At 46.6% G+C, this 20,800-nt stretch overlaps 1 protein-coding gene across 1 annotated transcript in view; it reads left to right on the top strand.

Moving 5' to 3' along the window:
* LOC143133020 (cytoplasmic phosphatidylinositol transfer protein 1-like) overlaps positions 1 to 20,800 on the top strand; it is an 81,390-nt gene continuing 60,590 nt past the window's right edge. Inside the window, exon 1 of the mRNA XM_076292832.1 lies at positions 1 to 764. Within this exon, the coding sequence (XP_076148947.1) occupies positions 717 to 764 (48 nt within the window). The 5' untranslated portion in view covers positions 1 to 716. The remainder of the gene's footprint in view (positions 765 to 20,800) is intronic.

Genomic DNA, 20,800 nt, shown 5'->3' on the forward strand with positions numbered 1-20,800 from the left:
ACTGTATTTCCTGTCCGCGTGGGTAAGGAGCATGCTTCCGAGGGTTCAACAAAACAGCACGTCGTCGCTTTCCGTCAGGAATGAACTGACAGCTTGGCGAATGGCTGTGAGGGTCGGTTAAGTTTTTTTCTCTGCACCTATCCGAGGACCGACCACTACGTGACAGAAGCACATGCGAGGAAGGAGGTCGAACATCGCCAAACTCGTGTCGAACCGCGAGTGGCTCTGTATTTTGTCTCGCTCAAAAGATGACTCTTCGGTTGCCACTGTAGTGTGATGTTTCAGCAGATGTAACTCAACCTCAGAGTAGCCTTCTCGGAAACCACCATTCGTCCTTTTTCGTCAAGCATCATCTACCAAGCTGGTTCTCTTTTGCTGTTATTGTCTCGTGATGTCCTAGATATCGTTTTTATGTGTATTTTGACCGTGACTTTTTCGTCCTGTCCCGTCTATTAGAGGGGGCAGGTCGCTATACATAATTGCAGCTACAGTTCGGTTTCAGAAGATACGGTTATTGCAAGGGAGCAAGAAGAAGACGGTCTACAACAGACATTTGCTTATTTCCGCTTTGGTACACAGCCCCCGCGCAGGACTATTTGCATGCTTAGCCCAGCAAAATCAGAGTTGAGCTAGCTTTGACAACTGGAGGTAACTCCGGGAGGAAGATTCGATCAGAGTACCAGAACAACCCATTGCGCGTTTAGCCACCAACAGCGATGTTGCTGAAGGAGTACAGGATATGCATGCCACTCACCGTAGAGGAGGTAAGTCTCTGGAATGTTCTCCTTTTTACCAGACTTTTTAACGAAAGAAGTACAACTTGGAAGGAAAACAGTTGTTCAACCTTGGACACTGACATTTTGTTACGCCTGCTGTATGTGAGTCAAAACATGATAGAAACTTTGTGTGCTGGTCTGGACTGACTTGACAGAATATAGCCTACGTTACTGCCACACGGATATGCACAAAGATATAACAATGAATTAATTGTATGAGATTATTTTAATACTGTAGGCTAATCGTTCACGGCATTCCAGATTATTTTATTTTTTAAATACAGCTACATTAGGCTATCATCACACGAGTCCTGTGGTCGCATACAGTCCGCCCATTACGCACACGGTGTTATCAAAGATCCGATGCTCTCGAGAAACGAGCCCACGGTGGGGGAGTTCATTCACCGTTTCAGCCGAAGTGGTCCGTGTTTACGAGCCATAGCCTACATTAAAGGATTATTACTTGTCACTAGGGAAATCATTACAGCAATAATTGCACCTAGTGACGATAGGCTGTCGGTGTGAGTGTGTACATTTTGCATTATCGAGCCTCAGACACACACACACACACACACACACACACACACTGTGGCTATGTTATATTAGTCAAATGTAAACATGAGTTGTATCTTTAAAATGAAGGAAACATGAAGTTCACAAAGTAACACTCAGTTGAAAAAGTAACATTATGGGTAACTTCACCCAATACATTGACATTGATAATACACTCTTCGCCAACTTTATTTTATTTGTGTGAATTTTAAGTGTCAGTTAAAAAGCCACCCAAGAGATTGAGATTATTTTAGTAAAACTCCAGACACGCCTCCAAAATGATACACAGCAGTCCAGCAGATTTTGTTTATAGGTTTTTAACTCTTTCGCGAGCCTTTGCTTGCATCTACAATGAACCCTTGCCACTGTTCTAGAGCCGTTCTGAAGGACTGGCCTTTATCATGACTGTGCACATTGATCTGGTAGAGAGCCAGAGGCTTTGACACCACAAGCAGACACTCGCTGTCACAGTTCCGGGGACTGACTGATCTGGGTTAGCGGGCGGGTGGGTGGGTGTATGGATGGCAAAGGGGGGGACTGACGTCCACAGCTCAAGCGTCTGCCAAGCCTGTCTGTGCACCACAGCAAATACAGAAGTTTCTCCGTTTTAGGCCTTATTAGGCCTTTTAAGGCCTCTTTAGGCCATGTCATATGGCTGCACTGAGAATTCAGGAACTGTCCAGTTAGGTATTTTGGAGTAAACCAAAATCTGAGCATTTTGCTGTTGTGGCTCAACCACAGTGGAATGTAGGCTATAATGTCAGCTTGTCACAGTGGATGGTATCGTGTCTGGTTTTATTTATTTATTTATTTTTTTTTCGTGCTTTCCTCCAGAGAGTGTTCTTTGGCATTGTCCATTGGACATCTGTGTTGTGCCTCAGCAGGGGACTGTAACCTTGTCTGGAGGTACAGGCCGCTCACCGCCCGCTTTGGACTCATTACTCATTCATGCCTGGGATATTCTATTGTCTGTGTTCAGCTATGTGTTTTTTTTTCCACTATTGATTAAGTTTCTTTCTCGCTGAAAAGAAAGTGTTAGAGGAAGCACCGCCTTTATGTCATTGTGGCTATTTCCTGTGCCAGCTAGCTCAAAAGAAGAAAGAATGAAGCCAAAGGTGGCTGCATCACTCTCACCCCATATTCGTAAGGCCAGGATGATCGTCTTACTGTCGTCAGTCACTTCCAAAACGAGACAGATCCACTGGTTGGTCTGCTGAAGCCATCCTACTCATTGCACAATGCCCTGCCGCTGATTCACAGCCCTTTTACACTCCGGTGATTTTTTTTTGCCGCCGAGGCTCTCTGTGATTAACTGCTGCCTGAGCAGGCGTGCTCATGCTCGTGACCAGAGTTGGCAATGGCTCATGACTCCGGCACAAGCACTGCAATCATTTTTACTTTGACTCATATCCGTTGGCCAGCGTTGGGCTTGGGAGGAAGAGCGGCTCGACAGACTCACTGCCATCGCTCTCTATCAGTATGACGTACGATTGCTTATTTCAGTTCTCCCTGGTTTCTTCCTCTCTCCTCTCCTCTGGGTCTGTTTCTTTCCATAAGCTCTCTCTTGCGAGAAAAAAGAAAAACCCTCACCAGATGAGTTCACCTTCCCTTGTGCTTTCTATTACCGCAGAAATTGAGGATTAAGGAACTGCTCGACGCAAGAGCATATAATCCCAAATGCCTGACGCAAATGGTATTAATTGCTAGAATAGATTCCACTTCGCTCACCCAATTTTTTGACATAAGTAAGCTCCCTGTCTAATCCATCTGTATTGGGTGGGTGGGTGGTTAGGTGAAAGGGGGGGCCTAAGAGGTGTAGCTTTCTATTTATATATTTCTTATTGCTGCTGCGGGCAACTCTGAATTGCAACTCTCCTGACTCCTGACTGCTAATGCAGGGGGAAGAGTTCATGTGCTGCAGCAGTGTAAATATGAATCACCCCCCATTATCCGCACCCCTGTATGTGTGGAGCAGGCAACACTAGCCTGCATATGTGAGTCTACTGCACTGCAACTAGGATATGGCTCCAAGGCTTGTCAGATTGTGTGTGCTTTATCTTTTGCATGCATTGTGCAAACGTCTGCCTGTTTTCATTATGCACGGCGCTGGGTTTTCCTGCCACCTTTGATTTATTTAAGGAACTGAGACATGCCATCAGTGAGGTAAAAGCACAGTGTGTCTTTAGCAGTACAGTTCTCACCAAGAGAAAGTCACGTATTGCAGATACTGTTTTTTCACCAGTATTTGCAATAAGTGGCAACAATGTTTCATTAAAAAAAAGCTTTTTTTTGCAGGTACCTGAAACCTTCCAGTCAGTGTACCACTTGCCTGCAGTGAAAGGCATTTGTGTGTGTGCGTGCGTGCGTGTGTGCGTGCGTGTGTGTGCTCTGGTGCGAGCCGTCTCTGATGAAGTGTCGCGGCGAGCTCGGCCAACGACGGTGGCGAGGTGCTTCCAGTCAGCCCCATCTGTCGGGCACGGCCACTTAATCAACAGCTCTTTTATTAGCAGTGGAAGCTGTGATTTCCAAATACACCCCGCCAGCCATGACCACCACCACCACCCCCTGGGGGGTCAGCCACCGCCACCGCCGCAGCCGTCGCCACTCTCCCTGATTAATGCTTTGTTTTGGGCACTGCCCTTAGCTGGCACCAAGCTGGCAGTCCGGCCTTGGCATTTGAGATCAGTGTCCAGCAGGGGCTTTAACAGACACCGAAAATCTGTAATGGACGTTGTTTATGCCAAATAAATAAGTGGGAGTATTTATTGGCTGTATTTAGTGCACTGGACACACACACACACGTACGCCTAGTGTTAAGTGTAACCTGCTGCTCCTGCTCACTGTACACCATCTGTGAGCATGGACCCCTACAGTGGAGTGGAGCCCTCTGGGGAAGCGTCTCCCACACTCAGTTATCAACATGCTCATTAAAATCCACAACTTGCTGTGACCTTTTCCGTTCGCAAACTCCTCCAGCTTTGTGGAGCTAACTACCCCTTTTCGACTGCGAAGTAAAGACTGCGCTGTTCAAGCAGAACCCCCCCCGCCCCCACACACACACACACACACACACACATATTCATACACATATCCAACCGTCTAATAGACTGCGCGCCCATGGTTAGAAGTTCTTCTTGTTACCATGACAGCTTAGGTTTAAATATATATATTCTCGCCACCAAGCGATCATTGGCAGTCAGTAATATGCACACGGGCACATGAAGCTCTTGGGCAGCACCGTCGCAGACCTGGTGGAATTTCAACCATGTGGACATAAGCCTGGACATAAGGGGTGCTTGTTAGAAAGATGTGTGTGTGTGTGTGTGTGTGTGTGTGTGTGTGTGTGTGTGTGTGTGTGTGTGTGTGTGTGTGTGTGTGTGTGTGTGTGTGTGTGTGTGTGTGTGTGTGTGTGTGTGTGTGTGTGTGTGTGTGTGTGTGTGTGTGTGTGTGTGTGTGTGTGTGTGTGTGTGTGTGTGATATCAATCAGCCATGACAGCGTCTGTTTTGTCCAGCAGCACCTCCTGGGAGATGCAGATGTCATTTCTCTCCTTGACTCCTGGAGGAGCGATGCAGTGGTCTCCAGGATTAGTGTTGTGTGTGTGTGTTACCAACTGTGTAACCAATTAGCAGGGCCCATGGAACTGGGATCATGTAGCCGGGAGAACTACACAACAACCCTGGAAGACACCCTGGCAACAATGCTGTTGATCCAATCAGGATGCCATTTGGGATGATTGGCGGTGCCCGACCCAGGCCGCAAAGAGGCCATTACGCCATGGACGTGGACCTCCTCTCATTTCCTTTATAGGCTCTCAGTGCCACCCGTCGGGGGCCATTTGCTGGCCACTAATGCTCGCGCTGCCCACAAGGTTTGATGGACCCGGCAGTCTTTACCCGTCTCAGAGGGAGGTCAACCTTTCCTGCTCAGCGGCTGCTTGGGGAGCACTGATTTCTTATTACACTAAATCTTGTTCGGAGTATAGAAGCATGCAGTCTGAAAGCTGAAATGGAGGTGACAGCCTGGCCTATCAAAAGTGACAAAAGTACTTGCTGGTAGCATATAAGCAAAGTAATGAAAAGCTGAGTACACAACACCATTAACCCACGGGGCAGTGACATTTATGAAAGCCGCATTGAAGGAAACCGCACCGGGGGGCTCAGTGTAGACATACTGCGTATTACTATATGGAGTGCTGCTACATATAAAAATGTAAAAGCCAACACATATTGGACCGTATTAGTCCATTAGACAGTCCTAATTCCTCACAGTGAGAAACCTTGAGAAGGGGTCAAACGGTATTTGCCGATGGCACGAATGCTCTGCTCCTTTGAGGCACCTAATAGAGCAGAGCTTAGCAGCTAATCATGTGCTAATGCTAGCCAATTTCCCTCTGTTTTGTTTCCGTCAAGAAAGGGGTTGCTTTGCCGAGTGGTGAGCGCATGTCTTCCTATCAGGCAGGGCCAGCCAGCTGTAGAGGTTATGCAATCCTGATTGCACAGAGTCTCTGGTTCAAATATTAGGCTATCAGTTACAGAGTGTCAGTCAATGGCTCTCTGTTTGGCTCTAGTTTAGTGGCCTCTGTGAAGGCGCTTTAGTGGCTGCGTGTGGCCGTGTGTTTGGTGTGGATATATTTAATCCTTTGACATATAAAGGTTAGAACAGAGAGAAATCAGCCGCATGGCGTACTCTGACTCTGATAAAAACAGAACGCGGAAAGGCGAGAGAAGCGGAATGGAGGGGGACGGAGAGGGAGAGCGGCCTGCTGCTCACTGGGTTTGCCTCAGAGACTGGTCGATTCAGACCAGTGCTGTTTGTTCTCCACATCGAACCCAATGAACCCTGAGGTCACTGCAGTTTGTATTCCTCGGTGGACTGCTTAAAGCACACAAGCTGTGACTGGCTTGGGAACGACATTTCAGGCGATTTCTACTCTTTTCTTGGTCTCCATGACGCAGGGGCTTATCTAATTGGGCAATCCACCATGCCATGAATTCCTACGAGCTAAGCTTAGTCCCTTTGTACTGTTTAATAAGGTCCTTGAATGTTGTAAGTTTGGGTCTTGCTATTGTTGGTCTGCAAAGCCAAATGCATTTCTTCACTGCATGCATATTGCAAGACCCTGTATCGGAATGACGAAGCCGCAGTGGCATTGAACATGAGCCTAATGATGTATGAAATCATGTGTTGCAGGCCCTGCTGCATTGTTATTCAGCGGCACAGGCCTGCGAGCTACTTGATATGACACAGTTTGGGATTAGCGCTCGTATTCCTCGAACGTTGCCTTGCCTACTGTGACTGTAATTACGGTGGGCTTTTCCATCCCTGCCAAACGCCAGCCAGATCACAGTACCAGAGTGATGAGCTAATATGCAGCAGCTGCCTGGTTTGCCTGCGAGCGCTGACTTGAAGAGACACTCGAAGGCACCACCCCCTTCTATCCTCCTTTCTTATTTTACTCTCCTTCTCAATCTGTCTCCTTACAGCCCCCGCAATCACCTCTCTTTTCACCTGTCTGTCTTGCGTTCACCTATTTTGCTAGTCGCAGTTGGGTCGAGTGAAATGGCAGATGAAGTTGGCAATATACTATCATCAAAGCACAGTCTGAAATCAATACAATCACAAGAGCCATTAAGCGCATGCCTCGGGGGGGATATCCTGACGTGTGGTGAAGCCATCTGCCTCTGAAACCGTCTCCATGTGGACCCTGTGGAGTTTATATTTGGAAGACTTGACCAGTGGAATAGTGAGTTCCTTGTTCTTGGGATCTAGTGGACCCATGCCCGAATAGCGGTTCTCAAGCCTCAAAAGCCTGGATCAGACGGAGGCACAGAGGGCATATTGTGAGGGGGCACTGCCAGGCCCTTCTGGGGTATTTTAGCCCTTCAACTGAAGAACGGGCAGAGTGTTTAGTGGTCACGATGAGGACCTGTTTCATCTAATGCAGCCATGTCTTGGTCCCCTTCTTGACCTTCTCATGGGAAGAACCAGGGGCCTTATCTGGACAAACCCTTTTAACAGAGCAAACAATTGACTCCAGGACCATTACAAAGCCATTACCAGTGCAATGAACATCTCAATGATGGCGACAATGTTGTTTGGTTGCCCTGGTAAATCTTGGCCCTTCTGTCAATTAGTACAAAGCTTGTTCTGCTTACTGTAATCATCCTCCAGTGGTTTGAATGAAGGCAGAAAGAGGATGTGGAAAAGGCCGAATGAGACATCATATGCGTGCCGTGGATCTCTTGGAGGTGTACACTGGGTTTTGTAGTTCAGATAAAGAAAAAAACAGGCAGTGATTTCATCAGCTACACCAGAGGCTGTTAGCCCCTGGCTTAACCTTTCGGGGAGGGTACCCCTCTGGAGGAAATTGGTTGGCCCCTCCTCTCCAGCTCCTGTTGCGGACCCCCCTACAATCCTTTTAATATTGTGTGTGTGTTTGGGTGGGTATGTGGGTGTGTGTGTATGCATGTGTGTGTGTCTATGGCGAAGGGAGGGAGGAAGAGCATGACTATGGTAGTGTACACGAGTCAAGCGACAAGTAAGAAACCACATGATTCCATAGCCCTGGGGCTTCTAGCTGCAAAGCATACAAGCAGCTCAGAAATACGGAAAAAAACCCCAGTAAGAATGCCTATCAATACAATAAGAATATCAATGTGAAAAGCTATTATAGACATCTGCAGTGTTTACACTTCCATGTTAAGCAGTTTTTAATTAGCTACACAACTCAATGGCATTTAAGACAAAGTAAACAGTTTGACCACAGTGCGCCTAGAGTAAACTTCTGATTCTCTCTCTCTCTCTCTCTCTCTCTCTCTTTCTTTCTTTCTTTCTTTCTTTCTTTCTTTCTTTCTTTCTTTCTCCCTCCCTCTGTCTTTCAAGCATGCACACGAACACACACACGCACAAACACTCCACACCTGATTGGCCCCTGCTGTGTCTCGTTGAATATTACATTTGTGTCAGAGGCAATTACACATGTTCTGAGGCCCAGCGCTGGAGGGGTAACCACAGGGGTGCCCAGGCCAGACCCCAAACATCTGTGCGCCTCACACTGTCTCGGCCGTTTCTCATCGCCAGAGACAGCTGTTGCTGAGGCAACCGGCTCCAGTCCATTCCACCCCTAACCACTGCACGTGGAAAGACAGACGTATAGAAACAATCTCGAGCGCCGAATCTCATCACCCCGCTGATGTCTCACTCTGTTGGATGGTGGTGATGATGATGATGATCACGACTGCTGTTTTGATTTAATGCCGTTTGATGCTGTTTTTTGTGACGAGTTACCAGCCGTATATGGAGGCAGGGGGAACGTTCGGGAAGACGAGCTGCTGCCTCCCTGCCTGCCCATCCTCTCCCTCCTCCCTGATGCTTTGATGTCTAAGCGCACGCGGGCCCGCGGGGGGGAACGTTCATCCATTTCAAATAGACGCCCACAGAGTCAAATATGGATCATGAGCACACTCTGGGTTCTCTGCGCGAGGTCGGTTGCGTAAGGGGCTGAGGAGGATGCCTGCGCTGGGTACGGTTATTGTCGTTTTATAGTTGGGCCTTATAATCTGGTTTTAATGCTCTGAGATTTTGTCTCAGTGACTTGAATTAAAATACTTATATTGGACACTCAAAACAGCATTTTATATTATTATGGGCCATGGTTCTACATTGTGAACATTTCAGCTGCCATATATTTTTAAAAGAAGGAGAAATATGTAACAGAAAAAGCTAGTTTCAATTATAGCTATAATGTAGTTAGGCCTAGGCAGTGGAAGATCACACTTGTAAAGACTGAAATTTGATGGTGCTGTAACAACACACAAAATTGAGGAACTTAAAGGAGAAATCCAGTTGATTTTTACATGGATCTTGATCACTAGAAGTCGCAGAGTACTGTCGATAGGAAAAAATAACGATCAAAATCGGTGCTACCGAACTGGAGTAGCCACAGCTAATGGGCTGTACTCCCATTGAGCTACATTGGGCTACAGAAGTCTACCCGTAGTAGCTTTAAGTTGATTGAACACTCGAATATGTTGGAGAAATGACAGTGTCTCCACCAATTACTCTATGTTGAAAACTCACATCAAGTGCGCTTTCCCTTCATATTACGATAAACTGTGAACAAGCTGTCCATTGAAAGTAAACCTGTAATGGGGCAATTACATAAATTAGTGCAATTCAATCGTAATACAATACTACACAATACAAGAGTAGAGCCATTTTGTCTCATCTTGTCAAATCCAAAGGCCTCTCAGCTATGCTGTGCGCACCACCACTGGTGTGTTTTTTGACATTAGTAAAGGATTGTTTTTGGTGTATTTTTCATCCCATTTAAAGAAAATCATCTTGATCTGACATAGCATAGCAGGACATTTTCCTGTGTAGTAGCACTGAACGTAACAAAAAAGAGCGTATTGTCATTGCTCTTGATGCAGGATGTATGAGCTGATGTAAATTGAAACTAGCCCACTGTCCAAAGCTTGGCTCATAATTGCCGCAGCCGTTATCATCATCTTGTCTCTCAGCCACTTTGCAGGAGACAATCTCAATTTAAAAGCCATGGTCCAATTAGTTAAGCTGACAGGGAAATTGAAACTGGCTAAGAAAGACAGTTAGCAGCAGTCCATACATGCAAAACAGATATGCTCCTTATCTGATGAGTAGCCCTCAAGCTATCTTTAGTTATGCTTTCTCCAGAAACCTTAAACCTTCAGGCTTAACCTTTTCTGAATAAGGAGGATCTGAAAGAGCATTTTTTTGCCCACTGCGTGCTTACTCAGCCGCAGGCTATGATTTAGTGATGTGGGAAGGGGAAAAAACTGCGCCGCAAGCGCTATTGACTCAGAGGGTGCAGGCTGGCTTTTATTTATTTATTCAGAATAGCAAGGAATTGATTGGGGGTGGGGGTTGGGTTGAGTTGCTTGTTGTGTAATCTGTAGTCTGATACACTGTTGTGACCCCCTTTGCGAAAGCACTGTATCACCATTAATGGAAAACTACAGCGAGGGTGGGCTAATGAGGTAATCTTTTTGCACTTTTTGTACTCTGGTTCTTTTTACTCTTTCGGGGCGGCGTTTGCGTAGCCTCGGACCGCATTTCGGACCTTAAACAAATTACCAGAGTGCTGACTCAGAATCACCTCTGAGGAATAATTGAATGAAAATGTCACTTTTTTTTAATTTGCTGCTTTACACTCGATTTGTCACATTATGTCCCTTGATGAAGTACATGAGGAGTTAAGGGAGGGAGGCAGTCATGTGTGTGAGCTGCTGCACACAGCTGGCATTGCAACTGACAAGACACTGTTTTTTTATGTTTGTTTGTTTGTTTCCCTTCGCACTGTACAAACTGTTTGTAGAGAAGCCAGCATGCGTGATCCAGAGTGGATCACGTCCTCAGATGCGGGGGGGGGGAGTGGTGACACTTCTTTTCCCCCTTGAGCCATGCCAGAGCCTATGTGCCAGTTTATGTTTGATTTTGCTCCCGTTGTTTTTGTCCCTTTTTTTAGCTAGGCTAACAAGGGACGAGTGTAAGCGCGCGGCGTCTCGGAACCTCAGCCGTTTGCGTGAGCCATTGTCCCTCACAATGTCCTGAAAGGGAACTGATGATGCTTGCATGTCTCATCGTCAGGCAAGACAATAAAGCAAATAGAAGCCACCATCAGGGGGGAACGGCTGAAAGCAAACTCAACTCACACGACGCAAGTCTTTAATTAGTCCTTTGTTGCCATGGGGACGGAACTATTTTCGAGAAGGTAGCATAGGTAGCGTGCGACGGCGCTGACTGGAGAGGAAATTGGATTTGACCGGGGCTGTGTTTGTGTGATTGACAGACAGACGGACTGACCGACAGACTAATTGTCCAGAGCCTGGCTAATTGCAAGTGGCGTCCGTGCCGGGGGGCTGCAGCGGGCATCATCTGGTCGTGGGGCTTGTGTTCAGTTCGTCACAAGCTGCTTGAAATGGGAATCGCAGCTCACCAGCGGCTCGTTGTCTCTGGCCTTGGTTGTCCAGACCACACGTCTCTCTCTCTGCCAAAACTCACAAGCACACACTCGTCATTGTTGCGATGAGTAAATCATTTTGAAGTGGTGAATGTCACTGGTGGGAGGTGTTTGTTCTGCAGCTCCACTTGTGTGTCGCAGTAAAACAAACACGGAGGCCATGGGGTATGTGGTGAACGCTAGTCAGCAGCGCACCACCATGGCTAGCGAGTGAGTGAGTGAGTGAGTGAGTGAGTGGGTGAGCGAGCAACAGACAGTGAGTGAGCGAGCGAGCAACAGACAGTGAGTGAGCGAGTGAGTGAGTGAGCAACAGACAGAGTGAGTGAGTGAGCTACAGACAGAGTGAGTGAGTGAGTGAGTGAGTGAGTGAGTGAGTGAGTGAGTGAGTGAGTGAGTGAGTGAGTGAGTGAGTGAGTGAGTGAGTGAGCGAGCGAATGAGTGAGTAACAGACAGAGTGAGTGAGTGAGCTACAGACAGAGTGAGTGAGTGAGTGAGTGAGTGAGTGAGTGAGTGAGTGAGTGAGTGAGTGAGTGAGTGAGTGAGCGAGCGAGCGAGCGAATGAGTGAGTGGGTGAGCGAGCAACAGACAGACAGTGAGTGAGCGAGTGAGTGAGTGAGCAACAGACAGAGTGAGTGAGTGAGCAACAGACAGAGTGAGTGAGTGAGTGAGTGAGTGAGTGAGTGAGCAACAGACAGAGTGAGTGAGTGAGTGAGTGAGCAACAGACAGAGTGAGTGAGTGAGCAACAGACAGAGTGAGTGAGTGAGTGAGTGAGTGAGTGAGTGAGTGAGCGAGTGAGCGAGTGAGTGAGCAACAGACAGAGTGAGTGAGTGAGTGAGTGAGCAACAGACAGAGTGAGTGAGTGAGTGAGTGAGTGAGTGAGTGAGTGAGTGAGTGAGTGAGCGAGCGAGTGAGTGAGCAACAGACAGAGTGAGTGAGTGAGTGAGTGAGTGAGTGAGCAACAGACAGAGTGAGTGAGCGAGTGAGTGAGCAACAGACAATGAGTGAGTGAGGGAGTGAAGGAGTGAGTGAGTGAGTGAGTGAGTGAGTGAGTGAGTGAGTGAGTGAGCGAGCGAGTGAGTGAGCAACAGACAGAGTGAGTGAGTGAGTGAGTGAGCAACAGACAGAGTGAGTGAGCGAGTGAGTGAGCAACAGACAATGAGTGAGTGAGGGAGTGAAGGAGTGAGTGAGTGAGTGAGTGAGTGAGTGAGTGAGTGAGCGAGTGAGTGAGCAACAGACAGAGTGAGTGAGCGAGTGAGTGAGCAACAGACAATGAGTGAGTGAGGGAGTGAAGGAGTGAGTGAGTGAGTGAGTGAGTGAGTGAGTGAGTGAGTGAGTGAGTGAGTGAGTGAGTGAGTGAGCGAGTGAGCGAGTGAGCGAGTGAGCGAGTGAGTGAGCAACAGACAGAGTGAGTGAGTGAGTGAGTGAGTGAGCAACAGACAGAGTGAGTGAGTGAGCAACAGACAATGAGTGAGTGAGTGAGTGAGGGAGTGAAGGAGTGAGTGAAGGAGTGAGTGAGTGAGTGAGTGAGCGAGCGAGTGGCCACTTGCAGACATAGGCTATGCTCTGTTGACAGCTAATCCTTTGGGCGGGTTCAGGTTTCCTAGTTTATGGTGTCCGCCGTCTCTCCTAGAGTGCTGAGAGAGAGTGCAGCAGGAGCGGCCAGAGGATTACGGTTGTCATGGAGGCGCGGGGGTTTATAGCAGCATACTGTATATACCGACAGGCGGGGGTAATGTCACCAGCACTGCTGACGACTGCTGCTTCCAGAGCTCCACGGGCTGCCTGTGCTCGGTGCTACAGAGCTCGGCACGGCCTATGCCCTCCACGCACCCACCCTCTCACCCACAGAGCTCAGGGTTTCAGCTCGGGGTTAGTGTGGGCGGCTGGGTGTGTCTGTTTTTGTATGTCAGAGTGTTTATACACTGTAGGCTACATATTATGTGTGTGTGTCTGTCCTTTGTTTATGTCAGGCTTCTGTATGTTTGTGTGTGTGTGTGTGTGTTAAAGTGAAGCCATGTGCTTAAATGATGAGTAAGCAGGGCTCATAAGTAACCTCAGTTTGGCCACAGGGGCGTCCCATCCTGCCAAGCATCGCATGAAGTGTGACACTGAGCGAGTGACCCCCCCCCTCATCCTCCACGCCTCCACGCCCCCACATACCCTGCGTAGAGTCGGCCCCGCCAGCCAGGCCCTCTCAGTGGGATTTTATAGCCTCGGAAACACAAACACAGGCAGATGTTCAGATGGAGGTCCTTCTTTAACAGGGCTCTCATTCTCCTTTATTTTACAAGGAGGGATGCTCTTAGCGCAAATTAAAGTCACGCTCACTTCAGCATGGCGGCTCTCGCTCACGCTCGCTCACCCTGAAATCTTTTTTAATTGGTGGTCACAGGCAGCAGCGTCGGTGGAGTCGAGTGCAGCAACACAGCTCTCATTGTGTCTCCCAGCTGAAAATCTCCACACAGCCAGCAGTTCAGCTCTTGGAATTGGAATCTCAGAATTGTTTTAGACATGATTATCACTGACTCTGTGTGTGTGTGTGTGTGTGTGTGTGTGTGTGTGTGTGTGAGAGAGAGAGAGAAAGATAGATACACACTGTGTATTGGTCCCTGGTATTTTGATAGTAACACTATAGACTCGTGACTGTGCAGGAAGACTAGGTGTCTCTGTGTGTGCTCAGTATAGATGAATGTTTTTCATAAGCTCAGCTGTGGAGGGACAGTTTGTGTGAAATGGAGGAAAGTATGACATTGAGTTGTCTTTGAAGTTGCCTTGAACACATTTGCAACTTTAGTGAAGATAGTAGCTTTTTGTGAAGAGAGTCTCAAAAGTCACAAAGGTCTCTGACTGTACGCTTTCACTCTTTACCTCATTGGGTAATATTAGTCTATTGATCGATCGATTGATTGATTGATTCATTCATTAATACAGTGTATAGATTAGAATAGATAAGTCTATCTCGCACTGTATTGCGCCACACCGTGTAGAGTCCATGAACTGACTTCACGTTCTTACTGCTCTCTTGTGGTCAGATGGAGTCTTGTGGTCTTCTCTCCTCTTCTCTGCAGATGTCAGCTGGTCCCTTGTCATCTGGGCCACATGCAGCCTCCTACTCAGGCCCGGGATTAGACAGCGTGGGGCTTTAATTATGATCACATCTGGCCTTTGTCCAGCTTCTACTCTTTCCATCCCTACACACAGCTGTGTGTGTCTGTGTGTGTGTGTGTGTGTGTGTGTGTGTGTGTGTGTGTGTGTGTGTGTGTGTGTGTGTGTGTGTGTGTGTGAGAGTGTGTGTGTGTGTGTGTGAGAGAGAGAGAGTCTCTGTGTGTGTGTGTGTCTCCGTGTGTGTGTGTCTCCGTGTGTGTGTGTCTCCGTGTGTGTGAGTGTGTGTGTGTGTGTGTCATTTCTGTATGCTCTCCTGTAATTTGATGGCCTCTCTTTTTTTTTCGTTTTCATTACTATGTTGGCCAGTGTCAGACCACCGTCAGCGGTTTCTCAGCGCCTTTACCGGCACCTTTGTTTAGGCTGTGCACTATTTTATCTCCTCTTACGCAACAGCCCAAAGACGGCCCACTGGCTGGCTCAGCACAACGCCAAGTGTCCATTTCAGAACATCAGCTCTTTGTACGTGTTTGCTGTGCTGACCAGCTGGTCCAGCAGTATGTAGTTGGAATACAGGGGTGTGTCTGATGGCCTGTGGTCAGTTGTTCACACGGTCCCCTCATTATTCATAAGCAGAGAATCGGTTCCCCCTCATACGGTTATATCTAGAGAACGGTTCTCCACATTCTGCAGTCAGAAACAGAGCACTTGTTCCCCTTTCCTTCAGTTAAAATTGGTGTGTTTGCCCTCTTGAGATTAAAAACAGATCAGTTCCTCTTCCTTTAATCAGAAGCAGATAACCTGTTCCCCCTCCTTAAACATCCCCCCGGCAAGCACGGTGTGGTCAGTGTGCCAAGAGTGATGTTGCTGCAGAGTTGTGTGACGCAGAGGAAGTGGGGGGGGGGGGGGGGGGGGGGGGCGATGGCAGACCAGAGCTGATAATAGGACCGAGATGGAAGAGCCGGGGCCCAGCTCCAGTGACCTCGAGGAAAAGGAATGCTTGGGTTCCTAATTAAGCAGAGCTGCGCTCTCCCTCTCTCTCTCTCTCTCTCTTCCTGTCTCTCCCTCTCTCTCTCTCTTTCCCTCTCTCCCCCTCCCTCTCTCCCTCTCTCTCCCTCTCTCTCTCTTCCTGTCTCTCTCACTCTCTCTCTCTCTCTCCCTCTCTCTCTCCCCCTCTCTCTCTTCCTGTCTCTCTCCCTCTCTCTCTCCCCCTCTCCCTCTCTCTCTCCCCCTCTCTCTCTCTCTCTCTCTCTCTCTCTCTCTCTCTCTCTCTTCCTGTCTCTCTCTCTCTCTCTCCACACACATGTCCCCCCAGCTTCCTCTCCACTGCAGAGGATGACGCCATCATTCTTGAAGTTCTTCCAGCAGTCAATGGGATGTCGTTTTTCTTTTCAGCAGGCTTTGGAGGGGCTCTGAAGGGTTTGTCGATCAGGGCGGAACTGTAATTTTCCAGGACTGTTCTAGCCAGGTAGCCAAGACTTTCAGGTGTTACACCAGGGAAAGTTCAGACCACAGGCTTAATGTATGTTGTTTCCTGTATTTTTTTTTCTCCATCTTTTCCGAGACCGTTGTGTGTTTTCTTTCAGCTTTGGACGAGGGGGTTTATATTTTGCTAAGAGGCTTAAAGGATGTGATTGGCGTTAGAGAGAATTCCATTCCTTGGGATGCCGGCACTGCTGATTTGCGTCAGAGCCCGTGGCCAGCTGTTGCTTATACTGCAGTCCAAGTCTTTTGGCAGTGACTACCTGACCTTACGCTGTTCATCAACAAGACACACACACTGTCCACATCTGCAAGAACTGTGTCTGTGTCTCTGTGTGTGTGTTTGTCTGTGTGTGTGTGTGGGGGGGGGGGGGGGGGGGGGTGTGTATGAGAGAGAGAGAGAGAGAGAGAGAGAGACCAAGCCAAGTGAAAATTACCCAGAGTTCATTCACCCTGTGGAACATCACAATTTGGCTTAGCAGTCTGTTATTAAAATTGTATAGCAGCCTTTTAGCATCCCAACTGCACCCCTGAGTAATGTTTTGGCATGAAGTGCTTGCTGGACCAACACACTGCGTGGATGGCGAGGTGAGAATGGCCTAGCGGGCTACTGGACCCTTGCCTGGGTCACTTAACTTCCCAAGAACTTGACACCATGCTCCACTTGTGCGTAACACACACACACACACACAGAATAGAGCTGAATGTTTTCATTGTGTTAATGACTGTGTTTTTGTGCACCTGTTAAAGCTCAGGTGTTGACATCCTTGTTTGTCGTTGTCGTCACAGGTCTGGGGTTTGACTTTTAAATCGGTGTTGTATGTAGCAGTGTGAAATTTTGTTAGCCTCTGGAGGAAATTGTTTCAGCACTGTGTTCTGTCTAAGTTGTGTGTGTGTGTGTGTGTGTGTGTGTGAGTGTGTGTGAGTGAGGCTCTTGTAGCGCTCGTGTTCCTAAGCAGTGTTTACTCCTGGTCTCTGCTCGAGCCATCATTCTAGGAAACTTTCCATGTTGCTGCTGCTGCTGCGTCTGCACTCTCGGTTTGTGTTGCCTCCAGGCCTCATATTTCACTCTGATTCTGTGTGTGTGTGTGTGTGTGTGTGTGTGTGTGTGTGTGTGTGTGTGTGTGTGTGTGTGTGTGTGTGTGTGTGTATGTGTGTGCCACAGTCCCCCTTAACCGTTTACCCTTCAGCAGCAAAGTCATAGACTGGCTCTCTGTAGACAACCCAGTGTGGATTGTTTGAATGCAGTCATGTCAGTAGAATTAGACAGCAGGGAAAGACTTTACCTTACAGATGTAATACACACACACACACACACACACACGATCATCTTTATCTCACAAGCTATGTGTATCCGAGATGTTTTACTTCTGCAAAACAGATTACTGGATGCTGTAGATGAGGATGGCCAAGTGATATTATTATTAACAGAAAGTGTGAGAGTGACATGCAGAACAGCTCACCACAAACTGCAAATATCACCAGTCCATAAGATACACTGTATTATGAGGTTTACCATTGTGTAGCATCATCTAAAATTCTTGCAGACCTCAGGATTAACTGGAGTGGAGCAGAATGGAGTTGACAGATGTTCCATTTACTCAGCATAGTTAACAACACGACTGATGGGCCTCAGCATTTTGTGGCAGGAGGAAGACTAGTATACATACACCACTATGTTTTTGAACTTCAGATCTACAAACATGAACTTCCCAAGTCTTTGAAGCAACTCTTAATCCAAAGCTAGCATGGAAGGCACAAGTACAGTAACAAAGACATCAAAATATTTTTTTGAGCAATAGTAAATAACCCTGTATAATTTGTTTTGCTATTTTAGGTCATATTTTTGGAGACCTAATTAATCAATAAGCATCAGTATTAATTAGGGTTGCAAAGGGGCGGAAAATTTCCGGTAAATTTCCAGAAATTTACCGGAAACTTTCCATGGGATGTTAAGCTGGGGAATTTTGGAAATATTCCAAATTGGAAATTTTCATGGAATTAAAGGAAATTATGGGAATTAATGGGAATTTACTGGAATTAACTGGGAATTTTTGGTAATTCCTACTGTTTATTAACATTTTGTTTCGTAATACGCAATATGATTTGTTTGTTCGTATTTTCGCTTAGCTTAGCATAATAAAGCTAGCTACCATGCTAGCGGGAATCCCACTCTCTGCCTATGGTTTACTAGCGTGCTAAGCTAGCAACACTGAAACCACTGAACTGCCCAAGATGCACCATGCCTCAACAACAAAATCCACTTGGTTGGAACATTGACTGACTATCAGTTTGTTCAGTTAGAATCCCAGAAAATGGTAAAACAAATTAAAATATAATGACACAACATACGACCCCAACCAAACCTTATAGATTATGTAAGTTATATATAAATTGTCAAGCTTAATGAGACAGATTAATCGTCCCATTACAGTTTATGCAAAATGACGTACACCCATTTGAATGAGGACAAAAGTGACGACAAGCCCATAACATGGCAACTCTGTTTGCAAACTTCCCCCAGTTTCACACCAGTTATTCCCACATGAGATGACATTTTCACTGGGAATTTATTTTCCCAATGCACATGAACGCACCATAGGTTTCCTTTACGTCTAGTAGCCTATGCTGATTGCTGTGTGCGTGGGATTGACGTATGTGCAGGGTAGAAATTTGACTGAAATTTCATTAAATCAGGTTGTTTTAACTAATATTATGCTGCAAGATGGGGTTTTGTCCACTACATTTAAGTTCCCTGTTATAGACTAACTTGCCATATTAAAAAATCCCAGTTTATTCCCGTTAATTCCCATGGAAAGTTTCCAACTTTGAAAATTCCCGGAATTTTGCAACCCTAGTATTAATTAACTTAATTAATCAATAAGCATCAGTATTTTATATGATGAGAATATGTGAACCTTCAAGTAAAAGGAATCGCAGGCAGAACAGAGCAATGTCCTCCCAAGAGTTTGGGACGTAGCCCAACAAAAGCAACTGGACAGTACACACTCTGACCTTTTAAAGCATAGAAAACACTGTCCTGACTAGGGATCGACCGATATGGATTTTTTAGTGCCGATACCGATACAATTTTTTTTCCACCAGCCTAAGCCGATGACCGATACAGGCTGCAGATTTTCTTGAGCCGATATTTGGAGCCGATACTGCTTTTATTTTGCTCCCTCAATTTACATCATACTAATGACTCATAATTACACAAATGATCATAACAAATGTTATAAGTCTCAATTTAAAAAATGAACATTGAACTTATGGATGGGTGCACTGAATATGGTTAACTGTGCAAAATGCTTTCATCAACATCTTACAACACAGCCTTGATGATGCATTGCTTGCTGACATATTATAAGACATAATTCAGGTCATCACAAAATGTCCTTTGTCAACATATTTAAATAATTTAAGAAAACAATAAGCCTGAAAATTAGCTTTTGAAATAAAGGGCTTGATTTGTAATTTAAGACTGCATGGTTTCAATTTTTCTATGTCTATATTTTTCTAAAAAAAGCTGCCAGATTTGTCAACCACAGAACATAAATCAGCAGAGGAAAATAACGTGGTGTCAAATGTTTCTGTTCTAAACGGCATCAACGTCAAAAGGTATAAAAACATATCTCTCAGTTTTAAAATCTCTCCTTCAGGTAGCGCAGCACTCTCATATCGCTGTGATGCGTGTGTCCCACTAAGTGAGACAGACCAGACGCACACACAAAAACTATCGGCGAACGCAGCCGCTTATCGGCCGATGCCGATACACGTAAAAAACGCAAATATCGGCCCGATATATCGGCCGGCCGATATATCGGTCGATCCCTAGTCCTGACTCAAGTCTTCAGATACACTCCCTTAAAGCATAGAAAACACTGTCCTGACTGAAGCCTTCAGATATACTCCCTTAAAGCTTAAAGGTACATCCTACTATTCACTTTCAAATTTAAGAAATGTTGTTGATATTTGTGCTCTTTAGCCAATCAAATCACAACTCTCCCTTCCATTCTCCCGACGCTCCATATTGGTGGGCTGGTATTGCGTATGGATCAGTAGGAACCACTTCCATTTGTTTCCCATTCATAGAGCTGGGACTGTGTTCAGACACACTGAACGCACTGCTCGAGGACTGTGAAGAAGAGCGGTTTGAAGAATTTGACAAAAGGTATATGGGATTAGAATGGACTGGACTGGACTGGACCTGCAATGTGTGCATTGAAAACTTGGTGCTGGAAGCATGTTAGAAAGGAAGTTGAGCTTCATGTCCCTCCTGCTGCAGACAAATGAAGTCGGTAACTTAATAGAATAGAAAGGCTGTGCTGTCTGCCATAAGAATGTGACTGCATATCATATGCAAACCTTTCCTTTTGCATATCAATCCCCTCAGGGTCTCGCCATTATTGTGATTATCATCAATCAGTCTTTATGCCTCACTGCGTTATAAAGAGGCCTTTTTTTTGTCTGAGCGGGGGAAAAAAGAAAAAAAAACGTTAAGTGGGGGGAAATGAGCTCTAGGCTCGGCTTAAAGAACACACAAAAGGGCATCAACGCAGATACACATCACACAAGATGTGCTCCTTTGATGCTCCTCTTCATGAGCTTTATGGTGGCCAGTAAAGGCCCGAAGATGGATGCCCCTTAATGGAAAGAGTCCGCCTGAGCCTCGTCCAGGACCTGGTGGATGGCTCTCTGATGTCTGCCCCCCCCCCCCCACACACACACACACACACACTCTGGCACTTATATTGTAAAAATGTCTCATGCTTAAGGAGGTGACATGTTCGCCACGTGCGTCATTTTTAGTCATGGTGACTCCTTCCTAAAGTGGACCTTTATGGGCAGATTGGGGGGCGGGGGAGGGGGGGGGGTATTGACGT

The sequence above is a fragment of the Alosa pseudoharengus genome, unplaced genomic scaffold (assembly GCF_046254945.1).
Source record: "Alosa pseudoharengus isolate Yale_2024_CS ecotype anadromous, Long Island Sound unplaced genomic scaffold, YU_APseudo_1.1 YU_APseudo_1.1_scf_1, whole genome shotgun sequence".
NCBI classification, from domain to species: Eukaryota; Metazoa; Chordata; class Actinopteri; order Clupeiformes; family Clupeidae; genus Alosa; species Alosa pseudoharengus.